Genomic DNA, 22,615 nt, shown 5'->3' on the forward strand with positions numbered 1-22,615 from the left:
CATGGTGAAGAGAGAGAGCACAATCTCTCTCTTCCTCCTGTAAGACCACCAGTCCTATCCTATCCTATTCTACCCACCAGTCCTGTGAATTAGGACTCCACCCTTACTACTTCATTTAACCTTAATTGCCTCCTAAAAGCACTTTCTCCAAATACAGTCGCATTGGGTGTCAGGGCTTAAATGTATAATTTTGGAGGGCCACAATTTGGTCCATAGCAATATCTATATGGGATCCAGTTTCTTTCCAGTCTAACTAGTATATATATATTTGCTTGCCTAAAAATGTGTTCATTCATTTATTCGGCAAATACTTGTGTGCCCAGTCTGAACCAAGCACTGTCCTAGACACCAGTAGGACAATTGTGAGCAAGAGTGGTAGTTCCCAGCAGTCTTGTTGTTTACATTTTAATAGGAGAAGGGACATTAAGTAAACAAGTAAATGAATAAACAGTATTATATAGTGACAAGTGTTATTAAGAAAAGTGAGAAGAACAAGGGATAGAAATTGGCAGGTGTAGACAGGTTTGTTTTAGGGTGGTTGGGGCTTTTTGTGGAGGTGATATTCGAGTGGAGACATGAAAAAAGAGCTCAAACCATATGAATATCTAAAGCAAGAAGCAAGAGCAGTCGTAATGGAACAGTAAATGCAGAGGTCTTGGGTCGGAGGAACAAAGGCTTTGATGTTTGAGGAACAGCAAGAAGACCAGGATGATTATTCAAAAGGTAAGTGAAAAGTAGAATAACAAGATGAAGGCAGAAAGTCAGGCAAGGGCTAAATCACGTAGAAGTTTGTATGTCATAGGGGAAGGCATGTGACTTTATTTTTATTTTTTGCCCTGCTGCACCGCTTGCCGGATCTCAGTTCCCCAACCAGGGATTGAACCCGGGCCACAGCAGTGAAAGCCTGAAATCCTAACCCCTAGGCCACCAGGGAACTCCTGGCATGTGACTTTTAAGTGTGATAGAAAGTCATTGGAGATTTCTGAGCAGGGGAATGACATGAGCTGATTTGTTTTATAATTATCACTCTATGGAGAATAGATCGAATGGGGGCAAGATGGATAGTAGGAAGACCAATTAGGAGGCTATTTCATTTGTTCCAGTGGAATATGGTAGTGGGTTTTTAAAAAATTTATTCATTCATTCATTCATTCGTTTGTTTATTTATTTATTTATTTATTTATGGCTGCGTTGGGTCTTGTTGCACGTGGGCTTTCTCCAGTTGCGGCGAGTGGGGGCTACTCCTTGTTGCGGTGCACGGGCTTCTCATTGTGGTGGCTTCTCCTGTTGTGGAGCACGGGCTCCAGGTGCAGGGGCTTCAGTAGTTGTGGCACGCAGGCTCAGTAGACGTGGCTTGTGGGCTCTAGAGTGCAGGCTCAGTAGTTGTGGCCCTTGGGCTTAGTTGCTCCATGGCATGTGGGATCTTCCTGGACCAGAGCTCAAACCTGTGTCCCCTGCATTGGCAGGCAGATCCTTAACCACTGTGCCACCAGGGAAGTCCCTGATAGTGGTTTTAATTTGAATGGTACTGGTGGAATGACAGATACTAGATTCATGGTGGGTTTCCCCAGAAGATGCTGGGCTGCTCCTCTGTCTGGATCCTCTCCTTTTCTCACTGGAACTCCCCAACAACCTGTACAAGGCTCCCCCCACAAGTGGATGTCCTCTTTACCCGGATTGGACTCCTCACACAGCCTCCTCCCCCCTATGTAGATAAGGGGTATCTTTGTCTTTTAATTGGTGTATTTTATACATCTACATTTAAGTAATTTTCTTATATATTTGGGTTTAAATCTACTGTCTTCCTAGTGTTTTCTGTTTGTTCAACATGTTCTTTCTTCCTTTTTACTGTCTCCTGCCTATTTTTTGATTAATCAAGTATTTTTATTTTAGCTTTTGCCTCTTGAGTGTGTTATACATACTTCTATTTTTCCTAGTTGCCCTAGAGATTAACACATGCATTCTTCACTTACTACATTGTACCTTAAATTAGTTCCTTTATATCTTTCCCAATATTGTAGAGATATTAAGAACACTTAAATTCCTTTTATGTATCCTCTACTTTTTGTACCATTGTTGTCATGTATCTTAATTCTATATACATTTAAATCCTCACAGAGTATTAATTTATATAATATTATCAGTATTGATTTAGATTTACCTACACACATACCTTTTACAGTGGTCTTTTTTCTTTTCTGCATTGTAATCCTTCTGTTTAGAATCATTTTCTCTGTTCCTGAAGAACTTCCTTTAGTATTTCTACTAAGTCTAATCTGCTGTTAAAGCTATCTGTTAAATTTTTTTTTTTAATCTTTAGGCTCTGTGGTTAGGCAAAGGGATTTTTAAAAAAATTTTATTTATTTTTTTGGCTGCTCTGTGCGGCTTGCAGGATCTTAGTTCCCCAACCAGGGATTGAACCTGCGCCCTTGGCAGTGAAAGCATGGAGTCCTAACCACTGGACTGCCAGGGAATTCCCATAAAGCTATCTGTTAAATATTTAATTTTAGTTATTGTATTTTTAAGTTATAAAAATTCTATTTGGATATTTTTAATGAATTCCACTTCTGGTTAAATTCTCCATCTTATATCTGTTTTCTTGGAATTTTTGAAAAATATTTATTTGGTTGTGTGGGGCCTTAGTTGTGGCAGGCGGGCTCCTTAGTTGTGGCTCGTGGGCTCTATAGTTGCAGCATGTGGGCTCCTTAGTTGTGGCAGGCGGGCTCCTTAGTTGCAGCTCCAGGGCTCCTTAGTTGTGGCTCTAGGGCTCCTTACTTGTGGCGCCCCAGCTCCTTAGTTGTGGCACATGGGCTCCTTAGTTGCGGCTCACCAGCTCATTAGTTGTGGCACGCAGGCTCCTCAGTTGTGGCATGCGAACTCTTAGTTGCAGCATGCATGTAGGATCTAGTTTCCTGACCGGGGATTGAACCTGGGCCCCCTGCATTGGGAGCGTGGAGTCTTAGCCACTGCGCCACCAGGGAAGTCCCTGTTTTCTTGGAATATTAATCACAGTTTTGGAATAGCTTGGGTCTGTTTCTGTTGTCTGCTTAACCCCTTGGTTTTTTAGTCATTTTTCTCCAGTCTTTTATACCTGATTATTTATAGTCGAATTCTGGACATTGTGTTTGAAAATTTTTAGAGGCTCTGAATGATACTGTTTCTGAACAATATGTTGTCTTTCTTCAGAGATGATTTAATTTGCCTCTGGTAAGCATACAGAGCATGGGCTGATCAACTTCATCCATTTAAGAATAGTCTGTTTACTGCCTGTTTGTAGCTCTTCTGGGGTCTTAGCTGAAAGTCTGGGATGATTATTAGGAAACTTCCTCTTTAGGGGGATCTGGACTCTAATTTCTGTCTCCCCAGCACTTTGAGACTGCCAACATCTCTACTTGGACCTTTAGCCTTTTAGAAGTTACTTTCTGCTTAACATCATTGCCGTGATTGATGCTCAGTTTGAGAGTCAGCAAATACCTCAGGGGAAATTCCATGCAGAGTGTTGGCTTAATTCAACATATTTGCTTTCTCTCCAGGACGTTGGCTGTCTAGTCCTGGCTGCTTTGGTTTTTAATTATTATCATCAAACAATTATTTTAATTAACCATTTCAGTTGTCTTGGGTGGGTTAGTCTAAAACTAGCTTCTCCGTCATAGCCAGAAACAGAAGTCTCTTTCCCACCTCTTCTTATAGTATTTCTATATTTTAGAGCAAATAACATGTAAATTATGTTCTGTAACCCTAATTCTCACATTATTAACACATTTTGTTAATATTAGTCATAGAGTTAAAAAGGTTCAATACTCATACCAATTGTTATGACTTAGTTTTGTTTTTTCTTCTTTCCAGGTCTCTCTTGCTTTTCTTAATTTATTCTTTATTGAATTCCTCAAGAAAGGCTGATGGGGCCTAATGAAATTTACATATCTCCTAATTTACTTTATTTAAGTACATAATATTGTTATCAACAATATTTTTTATCGTTTTTTTTTAATTTTTGAATTTTATTTTATTTTTTTTATACAGCCGGTTCTTATTAGTCATCCATTTAATACACATCAGTGTATACATGTCAATCCCAATCTCCCAATTCATCACACCACCACCCCCACCCCCCGCCACTTCCCCCCTTGGTGTCCAAACGTTTGTTCTCTACATCTGTGTCTCAATTTCTGCCCTGCAAACCAGTTTATCTGTACCATTTTTCTAGGTTCCACATATATGTGTTAACATGCGGTATTTGTTTTTCTCTTTCTGATTTACTTCACTCTGTATGACAGTCTCTAGATCCATCAACGTCTCTACAAATGACCCAATTTCGTTCCTTTTTATGGCTGAGTAATATTCCATTGTATATATGTACCACATCTTTATCCATTCGTCTGTTGATGGGCATTTAGGTTGCTTCCATGACCTGGCTATTGTAAATAGTGCTTCAATGAACATTGGGGTGCATGTGTCTTTTTGAATTATGGTTTTCTCTGGGTATATGCCCAGTAGTGAGATTGCTGGGTCATATGGTAATTCTATTTTTAGTTTTTTAAGGAACCTCCATACTGTTCTCCATAGTGGCTGTATCAATTTACATTCCCACCAACAGTGCAAGAGGGTTCCCTTTTCTCCACACCCTCTCCAGCATTTCTTGTTTGTAGATTTTCTGATGATGCCCATTCCAACTGGTGTGAGGTGATAGCTCATTGTAGTTTTGATTTGCATTTCTGTAATAATTAGTGATGTTGAGCAGCTTTTCATGTGCCTCTTGGCCATCTGTATGTCTTCTTTGGAGAAATGTCTATTTAGGTCTTCTGCCCATTTTTGGATTGGGTTGTTTGTTTTTTTACTATTGAGCTGCATGAGCTGTTTATATATTTTGGAGATTAATCCTTTGTCCATTGATTCATTTGCAAATATTTTCTCCCATTTTGAGGGCTGTCTTTTTGTCTTGTTTATGGTTTCCTTTGCTGTGCAAAAGCTTTGAAGTTTCATTAGGTCCCATTTGTTTATTTTTGTTTTTATTTCCATTACTCTGGGAGGTGGATCAAAAAAAATCTTGTGGTGATTTATGTCAAAGAGTGTTCTTCCTATGTTTTCCTCTGAGAGTTTTATAGTGTCCGGTCTTACATTTAGGTCTCTAATCCATTTTGAGTTTATTTTTGTGTATGGTGTTAGGGAGTGTTCTAATTTCATTCTTTTGCATGTAGCTGTCTAGTTTTCCCAGCACCACTTATTGAAGAGACTGTCTTTTCTCCATTGTATATCCTTGCCTCCTTTGTATATGCTTGCCTCCTTTGTTATAGATTAGTTGACCATAGGTGCGTGGGTTTATCTCTGGGCTTTCTATCTTGTTCCATTGATCTGTATTTCTGTTTTTGTGCCAGTACCATATTGTTTTGATTACTGTAGCTTTGTAGTATAGTCTGAAGTCAGAGTGTCTGATTCCTCCAGCTCCGTTTTTTTCCCTCAAGACTGCTTTGGCTATTCGGGGTCTTTTCTGTCTCCATCAAATTTTAAGATTTTTTTTTCTAGTTCCGTAAAAAATGCCATTGGTAATTTGATAGGGATTGCTTTCAATCTGTAGATTGCTTTGGGTAGTATAGTCATTTTCACAATATTGATTCTTCCAGTCTAAGAACATGGTATATCTCTCCATCTGTTGGTATCATCTTTAATTTCTTCCATCAGTGTCTTATAGTTTTCTGCATACAGGTCTTTTGTTTCCCTCGGTAGGTTTATTTCTAGGTATTTTATTCTTTTTGTTGCAGTGGTAAATGGGAGTGTTTCCTTAATTTCTCTTTCAGATTTTTCATCATTAGTGTATAGGAATGCAAGAGATTTCTGTGCATTAATTTTGTATCCTGCAACTTTACCAGATTCATTGATTAGCTCTAGTAGTTTTCTGGTGGCATCTGTAGAATTCTCTATGTATAGTATCATGGCATCTGCAAACAGTGACAGTTTTACTTCTTCTTTTCCAATTTATATTCCTTTTATTTCTTTTTCTTTTCTGATTGCCGTGGCTAGGACTTCCAAAACTATGTTGAATAATAGTGGTGAGAGTGGACATCTTTGTCTTCTTCCTGATCTTAGAGGAAATGCTTTCAGTTTTTCACTGTTGAGAATGATGTTTGCTGTGGGTTTGTCGTCTATGGCCTTTATTATGTTGAGGTAGGTTCCCTCTATACCCACTTTCTGGAGAATTTTTATCATAAATGGTGTTGAATTTTGTCAAAAGCATTTTCTGCATCTGTTGAGATGATCATATGGTTTTCGTTCTTCAATTTGTTAATATGGTGTATCACATTGATTGATTTGCATATATTGAAGAATTCTTGTATCCCTGGGATAAATCTCACTTGATCATGGTGTATGATCCTTTTAACGTGTTGTTGGATTCTGTTTGCTAGTATTTTGTTGAGGATTTTTGCATCTATATTCATCAGTGATATTGGTCTGTAATTTTCTTTTTTTGTAGTATCTTTGTCTGGTTTTGGTATCAGGGTGATGGTGGCCTCATAGAATGAGTTAGGGAGTGTTCCTTCCTCTGCACTTTTTTGGAAGAGTTTGAGAAGGATGGGTGTTAGCTCTTCTCTAAATGTTTGATAGAATTCACCTGTGAAGCCATCTGGTCTTGGCCTTTTGTTTGTTAGAAGATTTTTAATCACAGTTTCAATTTCATTCCTTGTGATTGGTCTGTTCATATTTTCTATTTCTTCCTGGTTCAGTCTTGGAAGGTTATACCTTTCTAAGAATTTGTCCATTTCTTCCATGTTGTCCATTTTATTGGCACAGAGTTGCTTGTAGTAGTCTCTTAGGATGCTTTGTATTTCTGCGGTGTCTGTTGTAACTTCTCCTTTTTCATTTCGAATTTTATTGATTTGAGTCCTCTTTTTTTCTTGATGAGTCTGGCTAATGGTTTATCAATTTTCTTTATCTTCTCAAAGAACCAGCTTTTTTTCTTTTTCTTTTAAGAACCAGCTTTTAGTTTTATTGATCCTTGCTATTGTTTTCTTTGTTTCTATTTCATTTATTTCTGCTCTGATCTTTATGATTTCTTTCCTTCTGCTAACTTTGAGTTTTGTTTGTTCTTCTTTCTCTAGTTCCTTTTTGTGTAAGGTTAGATTGTTTATTTGAGATTTTTCTTGTTTCTTGAGGTAGGCTTGTATAGCTATAAACTTCCCTCTTAGAACTGCTTTTGCCACATCCCATAGGTTTTGGATCGTCTTGTTTTCATTGTCATTTGTCTCTAGATATTTTTTGATTTCCTGTTTGATTTCTTCAGTGATCTCTTGGTTATTTAGTAACGTATTGTTTAGCCTCCATGTGTTTGGGTTTTTTTACATTTTTTCCCCTGTAATTCATTTCTAATCTCACAGCATTGTGGTCAGAAAAGATGCTTGATATGATTTCAATTTTCTTAAATTTCCTGAGGCTTGATTTGTGACCCAAGATGTGATCTATCCTGGAGAATGTTCCGTGCACACTTTAGAAGAAAGTGTAATCTGCTGTTTTTGGATGGAATGTCCTGTAAATATCAATTAAATCTATCTGGTCTGTTGTGTCATTTAAAACTTGTGTTTCCTTATTAATTTTCTGTTTGGATGATCTGTCCATTGGTGTAAGTGAGGTGTTAAGCTCCCCCAGTATTACTGTGGTACTGTCAACTTCCTCTTTTTAACAGCTGTTAGCAGTTGCCTTATGTATTGAGGTGCTCCTGTGTTGGGTGCATATATATTTATAATTGTTATATCTTCTTCTTGGATTGATCCCTTGATCATTATGTAGTGTCCTTCCTTGTCTCTTGTAACATTCTTTATTTTAAAGTCTATTTTATCTGATATGAGTATTGCTACTCCAGCTTTCTTTTGATTTCCATTTGCATGGAATATCTTTTTCCATCCTCTCACTTTCAGTCTGTATGTGTCCCTAGGTCTGAAGTGGGTCTCTTGTAGACAGCATATATATGAGTCTTGTTTTTGTATCCATTCAGCAAGCCTGTGTCTTTTGGTTGGAGCATTTAATCCATTCACGTTTAAGGTAATTATCGATATATATGCTCCTATGACCATTTTCTTAATTGTTTTGGGTTTGTTTTTGTAGGTCCTTTTCTTCTCTTGTGTTTCCCACTTAGAGAAGTTCCTTTAGCATTTGTTGTAGAGCTGGTTTGGTGGTGCTGAATTCTCTTAGCTTTTGCTTGTCTGTAAAGCTTTTGATTTCTCCATCGAATCTGAATGAGATCCTTGCCGGGTAGAGTAATCTTGGTTGTAGGTTCTTCCCTTTCATTACTTTAAGTATATCATGCCACTCCCTTCTGGCTTGTAGAGTTTCTGCTGAGAAGTCAGCTGTTAACCTTATGGGAGTTCCCTTGTATGTTATTTGTCATTTTTCCCTTGCTGCTTTCAATAATTTTTCTTTGTCTTTAATTTTTGCCAGTTTGATTACTATGTGTCTTGGTGTGTTTCTCCTTGGGTTTACCCTGTATGGGATTCTCTGCACTTCCTGGACTTGGGTGGCTATTTCCTTTACCATGTTGGGGAAGTTTTCAACTATAATCTCTTCAGTTATTTTCTCGGGTCCTTTCTCTCTCTCTCTTGTCATTCTGGGACCCCTATAATGCGAATGTTGTTGCGTTTAATGTTGTCCCAGAGGTCTCTTAGGCTGTCTTCATTTCTTTTCATTCTTTTTTCTTTATTCTGTTCCACAGCAGTGAATTCTACCATTCTGTCTTCCAGGTCACTTATCTGTTCTTCTGCCTCAGTTATTCTGCTATTGATTCCTTCTAGTGTATTTTTCATTTCAATTATTATATTGTTCGTCTCTGTTTGTTCTTTAATTCTTCTAGATCTTTGTTAAACATTTCTTGTATCTTCTCAATCTTTGCCTCCATTCTTTTTCCAAGGTCCTGGATCATCTTCACTATTATTATTCTGAATTCTTTTTCTGGAAGGTTGCCTATCTCCACTTCATTTAGTTTTTTTCTGGGGTTTTATCTTGTTCCTTCATCTGGTACATAGCCCTCTGCCTTTTCATCTTGTCTATCTTTCTGTGAATGTGGTTTTTGTTTCACAGGCTGCAGGATTGTAGTTCTTGCTTCTCAACAATATGTTTAACCTGAAATTTTTTTAATATTTTAATGCAGGTTTTTGTCATCAGTGTCAATATTATTTTATTTATTTATTTATTTATTTATTTATTTATTTAAATATGTATTGTATTTTATTTATTTTGGTTGCGTTGGGTCTTAGTTGCAGGCACACAGCATCTTCGTTGAGGCATGCGGGATCTTTTTTTGGTGGCACGCAGGCTCTTTGTTGTGGCACTTGGGCTTCTCTCTAGTTGTGGTGTGCAGGCTGCAGGGCACGTGGGCTCTGTAGTTGTGGCGCGCAGGCTCCAGAGCGTGTGGGCTCTGTAGTTAGTGACACACGGGCTCTCTAGTTGAGGCACACAGACTCAGTAGTTGTGGTGCACAGTCTTAGTTGCCCTGTGGCATGTGGTATCTTAGTTCCCTGACCAGGGATCAAACCCGCATCCCCTGCATTGGAAGGTGGATTGTTTACCACTGGACCACCAGGGAAGTCCCTCTATAATTACTGGAGCTTTTTAGTGTGCCTCTACTAACCTTTGGGGTATTCCCTTCTTATTACTCTTCTTTTCCAGTTTTTAAAAAATTCTTGGTTATTTCTCCATATGGATTTTTGAATTAACATGTCTAATTCTAGAAAAAAAAATTCATTGGTATTTTTAATTTGGATTGCATTAATTTCATTCTACCTCTCTGTTTGCATAAAATGCATCTGTTGGATCTTACAGCAAGATTGCATTTCTAAGGAACATTATAAGAAAGAAATCAATCATTTGACTGGCATATTATTCTGATAAAAGACTAACTTTCTAGTTCTAGAGGAGAATAAATTATTTTCTTCTTCCTCTTGTTGAGTAGAATTTTCCACTGGGATTCAGAATCACAGAGTATCAGTTAAAACTGCAAGCCACCTTATGGCCACCCCCTTATGCTTTTGGGATCTCTCAGGAAGGAACCACATGGTGCTGATTTCTCTGAAAGCTGCTTTCTCCAAAGCAGTAGCAGCACTTCGTCCAGGAGGTCTCAGAATTTTGCAGCTCAGGTGGAGTCATATCCTGATCTCTTTGGTTGCCCTGCTGAGACATCCTCCAGACTTTCCATGTTTTGGGGTCTGCTTGTGTTACCTAATAAATAGGGACTGTGTAGTGTAATCTCGTGGAGGTTGACCTGGATTTAGGGCGTCAGCTACCCCAGTTTATCAATGGTACCTATATATTTGTGTAGAAAGCCCCAAACAAAAATATTTCGCTAATCCTTTTAAAACATATACTTAAGGGCTTCCCTGATGGCTCAGTGGTTTAGAATTCACCTGCCAATGCAGGGGACACGGGTTCGAGCCCTGGTCCGGAAAGATCCCACATGCCGTGGGGCAACTAAGCCTGTGCACCACAACTACTGAGCCTGCACTCTAAAGCCCATGAGCCACAACTACTGAGCCCACATGCCACAACTGCTGAAGCCAACACGCCTAGAGCCCGTGGTCCACAACAAGAGAAGCCACCACAATGAGGAGCCCGCACACCGCAACAAAGAGTAGCCCCCGCTCGCCACAACTAAGGAAAGCCCGCTCACAGCAATGAAGACCCAAGGCGGCCAAAAATAATTAATTAATAAAAAATTTAAAAAAATAATAAACCATATACTTAAAAGCCATTTACACAAATGGATTTAAAGTGTAGTGTTGATCCTTAATTCGAATCACTGTAGCATTATTGCATTGCATTAGGCCACTTATATCTCTGACCTACAGGCTTTTTCCATTCTAGGTGATAATCTGGTGACTAAAGAAAGCCATTACAAATTAATTTTTGGAACAGAGTTTGGGCAAAAAGAAAAATGACTTTTAGAGTTCATAATTAAATATTTCAGAACCAGAAAAAAGAAGTAGAATATAGGTGAGTTAGAGAGACAAGACACTTCACACTCATTTTTTTGAAATAGACTTCATTCATAGACAGTCTCCGTTCACAGCAAAATTGAATGGAAGGTACAGAAATTTTCCACATACTCCCTGAGGATTGCATTATTTTTATAAGTTAGTGGGAATCTACATCTTTTTTGTGTTTACATTTTTAAAATACTTTAAAAAGTTCAGTTTATTGATGAATATATAATTGACATACATTAAAATTCACTCTTTTTAGTATCCAGTTTTAGGCATTTTAATAAATGTATATAGTTATGTAACTACCACCACAATCAATTTTTAGAACAGTTCCTAAGTCTCCTCATGCTCCCAGTGTTTCTTCACTAGGTTAAATCTAGCTTTTGGGCCAAGAAATATATTTTTTATCATGTTAAGAAAGTAACTGTATATTCCTTTTATTTTGAGTGCTTTTTTTATAAATAATGAGTGCTGAGTTAATGTCAGATGGCTTTCCAGTGTCTTTAGAAATAAGTGTATAATTTTAATAGAATAATTAATATTATAGGGATTTCCTTGACAGTCCAGTGGTTAAGACTCCATGCTTCCAATCCAGGGGGCATGGGTTCAATCCCTGGTCAGGTAACTAAGATTCCACATGCCATGTGGCCAAAAAAATAAAAATAAATTTAAAAAAAGAATAATTAATATTATAAATTTTTTAGTAGATTTACTAATGTTGAACTGCCCTTCCATTCTCAGGGTAAGCCACAGTTAGTTATGATATATTTTCTTTTAGTGTGCTGTGAGTTTTGGAATGAATTTTTATAAGTGATATTGGCATGTAGCTTTCCTTTACTAGGTTTAGATTTCATTTTTAAACTCACTTAAAAATAATTTAGGGGGCTTCCCTGGTGGCATAGTGGTTAAGAATCCGCCTGCCGCTGTAGGGGACACGGGTTCGATCCCTGGTCCAGGAAGATCCCACATGCCATGGAGCAACTAAGCCCGTGCACCACAACTACTAAGCCTGCGCTCTAGAGCCTGTGAGCCACAACTACTGAGCCTGCGAGCCACAACTACTGAAGCCTGAGCGCCTAGAGCCCGTGCTCCGCAACAAGAACAATGAGAAGGCTGCACACTGCAATGAAGAGTAGCCACTGCTTGCTGCAACTAGAGAAAGCCCACCTGCAACAACGAAGACCCAACGCAGCCAAAAATAAAATAAATAAAAATTTTTAAATAACTTGGAATTTTTTTCTTTTTTTTAACATGCTGGGCTACTTTAAATATTGGGCTACATGCTTTCTAAAGTTTTGATAATCTTCAAGATAGTTTTTGGAGAAGGTCTTTGACTACTTTCTCTATATTTTCTTAGAAAATTACCCTTTATTGCCATAGTAGTTCCTTACGATTTTCAAAATATTCTGTTTTATTAATAATTTGTTAGTGTCAAGAAGTGTAAAGGGTCTGAAATTTTACCCTACTTGCAAGCTAACAAGTAGCCTACAGCAGTGTCATGGTTGCTGGCAGAAGACACAAGACTCCTAAGCCAAAGGCAAAGGATTTTATTGCTCAAAGCACAACAAGCAGCATGAACATCAACATATTTGCCTTGTTCCTCTTTGCCCACAAGTTCCATGGGGGTGATACGGATGGTCCAGGTAGATAACTGAACGTTCAGTGAGCTGCCTTATGGGAGAGGGCCTGGAGTTTAGAGAACCCAAATCTTTCATAATGGGCAATACATACGCATGACCTTTGCTTTGAGGGAGGTACTACCTTTATTATATTGAACAGTTAGCAAACCTGTATGTTGATTTACAGAGAGTATTTCTACCTTCCAAGGGTATTTGTTATACAAACATTCTCAAAATGATAGTCCAGAACAAAGGTAGTCAGTGCTTCTGCTTGCAAGATGTGCTCTGATGCCTAGTTGCTATTTTTTATTTTGTTTGAATGCTTTCCTTTTTTTTTCTTTAAAAAAAAATTTTTTTTTAATTTATTATTTTTGGCTGTGTTGGATCTTTGTTGCTGTGCGTGGGCTTTCTCTAGTTGTGGCGAGCGGGGGCTACTCTTCGTTGCAGTGCATGGGCTTCTCATTGTGGTGGCTTCTCTTGTTGCAGAGCACAGGCTCTAAGCGCGCAGACTCAGTAGTTGTGGCTCGTGGGCTCAGTAGTTGTGGCTCACGGGCCTAGAGCACAGGCTCAGTAGTTGTGGCACACAAGCTTAGTTGCTCCGCGGCATGTGGGATCTTCCCGGACCAGGGATCGAACCCGTGTCCCCTGCATTGGCAGGCGGATTCTCAACCACTGCGCCACCGGGGAAGCCCCTCTTCTTAATTTTTGAGTGGGATACTCATATATTTTTTTCTTTCATTTCTATTGCTCTAATTATTTAAATGTATTGATGAATTTTCTTCTAAGATCTGTAGCTGTATTTCATAGATTCTTGATAATGTGGTGTTTTCAATATTCTAGAAATTCTTCAATTTTTAAAATTTAGTAAATAGTTTTAAAATTCGGAAGTGAAGATGTCTCTTGGTTTTATGATTTTATTTCTCATTTTGTTTCACAGTGATTAGGCTATGGTTTGAGTCATTTTAACAGTTTTATACATTTATACTGTAGTCACAGAAAAATACTTTCCTATCTCTCCTATCCCATCTCCTCCCATCTCTTTTCTTACTTCATTTGCATTTAGATATTCTTCACTCAAGTCCCCCATCTGGGTCACTGTCTGCACGCTCACATCTAACATAGCCTTTATTTTTACTCTCTTGCACTCAGGTGATACCAAATCCCATTCCGTAGTTGACAGCCATTCTGCTGTACTCAATATCTACACATGCCTTTTTGCTCAGGATTTAATAAGCCTGTCAATATTAGCATGATTGAAAAATATTTGAGATCGTTCTCTGGGAAGTATGAAAGTTGCTGCGGCTATGTGGGATTGGAGAGGAGCACCTAGGGAAGATATGGAAGAGCAAGTGTTTGAGTAAATGTAGCACCGATGTAGTAATCGTATGAACTCCGGTGGAGATAAGCAAGTCATTGTAGTACAGTATAAAAGATTAAAGGCAGGGCCTCCCTGGTGGTGCAGTGGTTAAGAATCCACCTGCCAGTGCAGGGGACACTGGTTTGAGTCCTGGTCTGGGAAGGTCCCACATGCTGGGGAGCAGCTAGGCCCATGCACCACAACTACTGAGCCTGCACTCTACAGCCCACGAGCCACAACTACTGAGCCAACGTGCCACAACTACTGATGCCTGCATGCCACAACTCCTGAAGCCCGCGTGACCCAACTACTGAAGCCTGCATGCCTAGAGCCTGTGCTCCACAGCAAGAGAAGCCACTGCAATGAGAAGCCCATGCACCACAACAAAGAGTAGCCCCTGCTCACTGCAACTAGAGAAAGCCCGCATGCAGCAACGAAGACCCAACTCAGCCAGAAATAAAATAAAAAAAGATTAGAGACAGATGTACATATTTGTTAGTGATTACATAATTGTGGGAATTAAATGAGTAACATCTATTGTGAATTTGGGGTTGCTTATTCAATAGTAAGTGAACTTAGAATCGTTTCTACCACTGGGAAAACTTAGGGGTAAGAGACTAACAGAATAACAAGTGAGAAAATTAATAAATATGTTATTCCAAAATTGAGAAAAGTGTTATAGAGACGAGCAACACGTTGCTGGGATAGAGCATAAAGTGCCTAGACTTAAATAGGATCAACAGGAATATCTTTTCTGAAGAAGTGATTTTTGATTAGAGATCTGAGGATGAAGAGAAGTCAACCACGCAAAGTCAGAGGATTTCTCAAAGAAGGAGCAACCTGTCAAGAGCCCTATTTAATGGCAACAGTTGCATTAAACATTAAACAGTGCATTTTGTGAGCTGAAAAGAGGCCTTTATGGCATGAACAGAGAGAGTAAATGGGAGAGGAGTTGATAAGCAGAAGCCTTATTCATGCTCAGGTATTTCTATTTTATTCTAATTGTAAAGAGAAATCATTGAAAACGTTTAAGTAGAGAGACTCAAACATTGATCAGCAACGGTCATTTATTGTCAGATATAAATAAGAACAAAACAAAAACGTGCAGGAACTAGTCCTGTAGATCTTGTTTCAGTCAAACATATCTCTATAGTTTTAACAGACCTTTAGGTGATTCTTACACACACTTAAATCAGGCCTCCACTGATTCACACTGTTTCCCTAATCACCAACCTCACCTCCATTCCTGAACTTTCTTTATTCTCTGTTTCCTTTGCCTTGTTTTGAAATGTATGAGAATATAGTCTGTTCCATAATACAGTTAATAATCTGTAATACAAATTAGCTTAGTAATGATATGAAGTAGGGAATGATATCAGTATAATGTGGAACTTTGTTGTTTCACAGGTAATTTTCCTAGTTGAATAGTAGAATAGTACTATTCTGCCAGAATAGTAGAAATAGATTTATAACATTCAGCAGGAAAGGCAAAAGCCTTTAATTTGATACTTTATTGTTAAGAGCCCTTACACCTCTATATTAAGAAAATTAATAATAAATGCCTACATTCAGGGCTCCCTCCCCAGACATGGATACCATCAACATTGCATGTCTCCTAGCTGATGACAGGTTTCACTTCATCCTATTTCCATCTTAATGGTAGCCTCACTGGCTCAGGGCTTTATTTTCATGTACAGTGTCTCAGCACCTGAAATCCAGTGTTTTCAGTTTTTTGTGTGTGCATTTTAATATCCATGATGCAGCCTTCAGCTGTGTTGAGCTGCCTTTCAGGTTATCTCTTGAGATATCAATTATTATATTTGTTAGTGCTCTGCCGATAAAATTGCGTAGATTTGAGTGTTCTTCTCCAGCCCTGTTTTCCCCATAAACTGTAATTTTTGGTGTGTAATTTTACAGAAGATAGGTTTTTTTAGGTACACATATGTGTTATTGTAGCAGGAATGCCTATCTTCTAGAGATGTCTAATCCATTCACTGGTAATGATGCTGAAAATTCAGCCTTTGTGCACCAGTGCCGATTTGAATCTCGGAGATGGAGTTTTGGGTGAAGTAGAAAAGAATGGCTTTATTGCTTTGCCAGGCAAAGGGGGACACAGCAGGCTAGTGCCTCAAAAACTGTGTGTCCCAACCCAGGAGGATTTGGTGAGGAGTTTTATAGCAGTGGTTCAAGGGTGGGGTTGCTGATAAGGATCAGAGTGTGTGCAGGGCCTGTATTCCTTTAATCTGGCCTCAGGTTGTCTCCTGATGAGCTTCTCGAGGTTATCAAACTGTGACTTTCTCTCTGGAACGTCTTCCGTTTGGTAGGGGTTTTAGTTCTGCTGAAGAGCTCAAAGTTACTGTTATGTGTATCCCTTGAGGTGGAACCAGGACCCCCACCCCCACCCCCAAGGCTGTACTGTTGTTTCTTGGCTGCTCCTTCCTTGTTTCTGCATCCCCTCCCTTCCCTGATGAGCAGCTGTTCAAATCTGCCCTTTGGAACTCAGGGAAGGTCATGGAGGCTGGAGTCTGTTCCCTGCAAACAAAGAAATGGGGGATACAGAAAGACTTCTGTGCCCAGGAGCCCCACAGGGTCCTGCTCAGTTTCAGTAATAGGCATTATTTTAGGTGCTTTTTATTTCTGTATAGTTTTCTTTCTTCTGGAACCGGAAAACAGCGTGTATTTGCTTTCTTGTTTTCTTTCAGACTTGGAGTCCAGATACAGGACCAATACTTTATCTCCAGGAAAGGACATTTATGAAATATATTCATTCCAGTGGGAGATAATGGAAAGAATTAAAAGCTATGGCCTTCAGGACTCCATTTTTAGAAATGATTGGGAATGCAAAAGCAAGATTGAGGGGCAAAAGGAACCACAAGAGGGATATTTTGGGCAAGTGAAAATTGCTTCTGAAAAAATGTCCACTTACAAAAGGCATAATCTTCTTGCTGAGTATCAGAGAATTCATAATGGAGAAAAGTTATATGAATGTAAGGAATGTAGGAAGACCTTTATTCGTCGCTCAACACTTAGTCAACACCTGAGAATTCATACTGGTGAAAAACCTTACAAATGTAAAGAATGTGGGCAGGCCTTTAGACAGCGTGCACACCTTATTAGACATCACAAACTTCATACTGGTGAGAAACCCTATGAATGTAAGGAATGTGGGAAGGCCTTTACAGTCCTCCAAGAACTTACTCAACATCAGAGACTTCATACTGGTGAAAAGCCCTATGAATGTAAGGAATGTGGAAAGGCCTTTAGAGTACATCAGCAGCTTGCTCGACATCAGAGAATTCACACTGGTGAGAAGCCCTATGAATGTAAGGCATGTGGGAAGACTTTTAGGCAGTGTACACACCTTACTCGACATCAGAGACTTCATACTTCTGAGAAGCTCTATGAGTGTAAGGAATGTGGGAAGGCCTTCGTATGTGGTCCAGACCTTAGAATACATCAGAAAATTCATTTTGGGGAGAAACCCTATGAATGTAAGGAATGTGGAAAGGCTTTTAGAATATGCCAACAGCTTACTGTCCATCAGAGTATTCATACTGGTGAGAAACCCTATGAATGTAAAGAATGTGGGAAGACTTTTAGATTAAGGCAACAACTTGTTCGCCATCAGAGAATTCATACTCGTGAGAAACCCTATGAATGTATGGAATGTTGGAAGACCTTTAGTAGTTACTCACAACTTATTTCCCATCAGAGCATTCATATTGGTGAGAGACCTTATGAATGTGAAGAATGTGGGAAGGCCTTTAGACTACTCTCACAACTTACTCAACATCAGAGTATTCATACTGGTGAGAAACCTTATGAATGTAAGGAATGTAGAAAGCCTTTTAGACTGCTCTCACAGCTTACTCAACATCAGAGTATTCATACTGGAGAGAAACCTTATGAATGTAAGGAATGTGGTAAAGCTTTTAGACTTTATTCTTTTCTTACTCAACACCAGAGAATTCATACTGGTGAGAAACCCTACAAATGTAAGGAATGTAAGAAGGCCTTTAGACAACATTCACACCTTACTCAGCATCAGAAAATTCATAATGGAATTTAATACAAGAAGGCTTTCAAATGTACATTATGTTACAGAACATCAGAAAATTCATTTTTGAGAAAATTTATTTCATGCTCATAACTAAGCATTAAAAAGTTTATATTTCAGAAAAAATTGTTGCTTTAAAACCTTCCACCACCATTCAAACATTGTTTATCTTCAGCAAATTTATATGAGGAAATAGTATAATGAATGCAGGAAAATCTTTAGCCTTATCTATCATTATTGCCATTTCACCCCTTTATTACCAGTGTGTTATTAGATAAGGTACTTAAATTTCTGTGCCTCATTTTGCTCACTTGTAAAATGGTGATAGTAGTACTTATGTATATTAGTTATTTATTGCTGTGTAATACATTACCACAAATTTAGTAGCTTAAAATAATACACATTATCTCAGTTTCTGTGGGTCAGGAGTCTAGGCATAACTTAGTTGGGTCCTCTGCTTCAGGGCCTCTCACAAAGCTAAAATCAAGATTTCAACCATGGCTGAGTCTCATCGGAAGGCTCAGCTGGGGAAGGGATCCACTTCCAACCTCATGTGGTTGTTGACCAAATTAATTCACTGAGGGCTGTTGCGCTGAGGTCCTCAGTTTCTAGCTGGCTATTGGCTAAAGGCTGACTTCAGTTCCTTGCTACATGGGCCTCTTCAAGGTGGCTGCTTACTTCTTCAGAGTGTGAAAGCCAAGGAAGCAAGAGGCTGCTAGCATCAAAGAAGCTATCATCTTGTGTAATCTAATCATTGAAATGACATTATTTCATCGCCTTTGCTATCTTCTTTTGGTTAGAAGCAAGGAACTAGGCCACCCTACACTCAAGGGAACAGGCTTACACAAGAGTATGAATACCAGGAGGAAGGGACCACTTGGGCCAATTCAGAGTCAGCCTGCTACATCATGTAATAGAATTCTTGTGAGGAGTGAGTAGTTAATACTTGGAAAAATAGCAGCCACAAAGCATGTTTTCTGTAAATATTACCTATAGTTGTTATTAACATCATTAGTATTAGTGAATTCATATGAAAGGAATATCCTATAGAAGTAATAAATGTAGAAATGCCTCCTGTCACTGCTCAGCACTTACTAAACTTAAGATAATTTATTCTGGATAAAATCTAGGAGGTTATATTGAATGTGAGAAGTTCTTCATCACTTGAGCTGCATCCAAAATTTCATGCTGAAAAGAAACCTTATGAATTTCATGAATATGAGGTTGTTAAGAGTACAACTATTAGAAGAATCAAAGAGAAATATGAAATTATTTTCCCGTAATAAATTCCAAAGAGTAAATGTTTTATAATCCCTCATCTCTGACCACCATTCAATTAATTAGAAATTATCAAAAAGGTGGCATAAAGGAACTAACCACTTGGAAATTTAATTGTGTGTGTGTGTGTGTATGATACTCTTGTATAAAAGAAAGAAAACATTCCATTACAGTCAATATACATTTTGATGCTCAAATTGCCCCATCTTCAGCCAGTGGGAGTTGGGTCTTTTCACATGACCCCAATAGCAGTTTGATAGTTTACTCAGTTATGGCTGTTATAGAAAATGCTTGGGTACCAACTCATCATTCTGAAAACCAATAAATAAAGGGAAAAATAAGTATTTATTTTGCTTTTCCCATGTGAATCAACTTTCAGAGTCACCCAAAGCTCATCAAATTAATTTTTTTTTTAATTTAAGAAATCTCACCAGTAAATACAGAAAAATTGATAGGATTAGAAAATTTTTCTAGTTCCTAATGGAATAATGGGTCCAGAAAATGATCTTCAGTGGATATTAAAACTATTTGGGAAAAAGTTTATAGTGAGAACGTTATATTGGATTTATCAAGCTGACCACCTCTGAGCCCCTTATTCAATTTTAACCTCTATAAAGGTGGGACTATCAGACAATAGGCACCTCCTGATACAATGCAATTAGGAAGTACATACCACTACCTATGAAGTCTTATTGCCAAAATAATGAACTGAAGGAATCAAACCTTTAAATCAAAAAAAATTTTAAAGCCAAGAATTTGGGAAATAGATGAAAAAGTAAATGGCACCGCAAGGAAACAGCCAAGCAGATCCAGAATGTGTAAAATTCTACAAAACAAATGACCTGATTTCTTCAACTAATGAGTGGCATGAAAAAGAAAAGAAGGGCACTGTTAACAGATTTAAAAAGACAAGAGGCATATCAACTAAATTCAATATGTGGGTGTTATTTGGACCCAGATTGAACAAAATGTAAAACAACATTTTGGAGACTGGGGGAAATGTGGACATGCACTGAGTATTAAATGATTCTTAGAAATATTAGTTTTGTTAGGGATGATAATGTCAATGTGGTTATTAAAAGATAGAACATCCTATGTGTTAGAGATACATATATATGAAATAAGATACCCAGATTTGCATTAAAATAACTCCAGCAAAAGAAAAAGAAAGTAGCAAATTGGCAAAGAGCTAGAAAGTAGATTAGCAAAATGTTGATAATTACTGAAGTAGAGTGGCTGTTTATGGAGGGTTCATTGTTCTAACATTTTTACTTTTTTATGTATTTGAAATAAAATATTTAAAATCAAAGCTGAAATTATACACTACTTAAGAAATGATTGTTAATGAGATGCCTGCATATCTAAATTTGTCAGATGTAACCAAAGTTCTATTCAGTGAGAAATGTGTGCCCCTGAATGCATTAAGGAAACTTCATTTGTGGACCCAGTCTTCATCTTCACTTACCTGCAGCAATCAGTGCTGGGCCTGTCACATAGATAAATGTATTAAAGGAATGAATAAGCATTTATGTCAAGAAACAAGAAACAGAACAAAGTAAAACCAACACAAGAGAAGCAAAGAACAATTGAAAGTAGAAATTAAGAGATTAGACACTAGTAGACTTCCAATGTTAATGACTGTATCTTGGCAGGTCTAATCAAGGAAAAGAAAATGAAATATAAACATTCAGCATTAATGATGATAAAAGTGATTACAGATTATCAATAAATTTTCCTTTTAATTATAAGGTAACACTGTATGTACTATATATATTCCAATATGTGTAAAAATATAGAGGGATTACATTTTCTTCTCTAAGTATGTTATCACAATTGACTGTGCTCTAGAACCCACAGACCAACAAATAAATGTGTCTGTGTACGAAGTTCCTGTTTAAGGAAAAATTGTGATAGTTGTGTAGGTAAAAACCTTAAGAATAGATAATCCTTAACAAGATTTTACCAATTAATTTTACACAGGTGAAATAATCTGATACAAAACTAGATGAAGATAAGGAGCAAAATCTAGACCAGCTTCACTTATGAAAATTCTATTCTTCATAATTCTAAATAGTTATATTTAGAATTTCTTACAAAATCAGTCTTCACTAATAGGCCAGTGTTTTGCCTTTCCCAAGTACAAAGTATCTCCAGAAGACCAGTGTTTAACCAACATTCTCCACAAGTTTGTTTCAAGGAATACTAGTCCTTGATGATATTTGAAAAAAGGTATCTTGGGAAAAAGTGTAAATGAAACGAAGGATAAAGCATCTACTTCTGGGGGAAATCCAAGTACACGTTATCAGCTTGTTGAAAGATGTATTAAAGAAATTTTCATTTAACATAGTGTATCTCAAATTTACTTCATTGTGCACTTCTCACTCCAAATACCTTTTAACACCTTTAGAATGTGAACCACTTTGGTAGATGCTACCATAACCACAATGAATGTCTTCAAGGATGTCATTTCAGACATGGTGAGTGATTGTGTTGGGAAGGGGTGAGGAAGGGCACTTTTCTTTTGCAGCTCACATTATACTCTGAAATCAGCTTCCTGCTTGAACGGAAGGCTAGTGATTTTCTATAGAATGGAAAAGATTCCAGCCTTGTGCTTGATAATGTATGTATTAAACATGCTTAAATATTCTATTAAACAGTGATTAGGACAAAATGATTTTTCATTGTAATAAAAATGCTATATTGAATACCATTTTGTGCGTTTTTTTTTTTTTTTCTTATTTTTATTTTTTTTGGAATCAAGCCATTTTATTGAGGGGCTTTGGGGGAGGGTCGAAAGGCTGGGAGGATAATGAGATCCGATGTCCTTCTCCCAGCCGGGACCTCCCCAGCTTCACAGTCGCTGAAAGCCGTTTTCTTATTTCTTTGAAGAGTTGAGACTCAAAGGTGCATATCTAGAAGTGCTGTGTATACTGTGTTTCACATATTGCTAGATTGTTGCTCCATCATTGCACCAATATTGAATCCCTTAAGTTATTGAATATGAGTGTCTGTACTTCCCTGATTACAAGTGAATTGAGCACATTTTTTCATATGTGTTTATTGGCCAATGATGTTTCCCTTAGTGCTTTTTTTATTCACACATTTTCTCTCTTTCTTTTTGGGTTATCTCATTGATTTTTTAAGGAGTCTTAAAATAATCCAGGTATTGATAATTCCAGGTACTACACATTTATAAATGTTGGGCTTATTTTCTCTCAAGGTGGCTTGTGTTTTAACTGTGTTACGGTGTTTATTGTTTTGCTAACATTAAGTTTAGATACAATTTTCATTTTAAGCCATACCAAATAATTGTATTCTTTTTTCTTTTTTATATTTTATGTTT

The 22,615-nt window shown here is 37.8% G+C and overlaps 2 protein-coding genes across 4 annotated transcripts in view; both read left to right on the forward strand.

The window, feature by feature from the left end:
• LOC309616637 (zinc finger protein 14 homolog) overlaps nucleotides 1–22,615 on the forward strand; it is a 77,653-nt gene that overhangs the window by 15,237 nt on the left and 39,801 nt on the right. The window lies entirely within an intron of this gene.
• ZFP14 (ZFP14 zinc finger protein) lies at nucleotides 319–21,977 on the forward strand. Its single transcript, XM_082367389.1, has 2 exons — nucleotides 319–723; nucleotides 16,640–21,977. The coding sequence occupies exons 1-2, from the start codon at nucleotides 645–647 to the stop codon at nucleotides 18,004–18,006; spliced, it is 1,446 nt and encodes a 481-aa protein (XP_082223515.1). The 5' UTR covers nucleotides 319–644; the 3' UTR covers nucleotides 18,007–21,977.

Source organism: Balaenoptera borealis (genome assembly GCF_965194805.1).
Source record: "Balaenoptera borealis genome assembly, chromosome: 19".
NCBI lineage: Eukaryota > Metazoa > Chordata > Mammalia > Artiodactyla > Balaenopteridae > Balaenoptera > Balaenoptera borealis.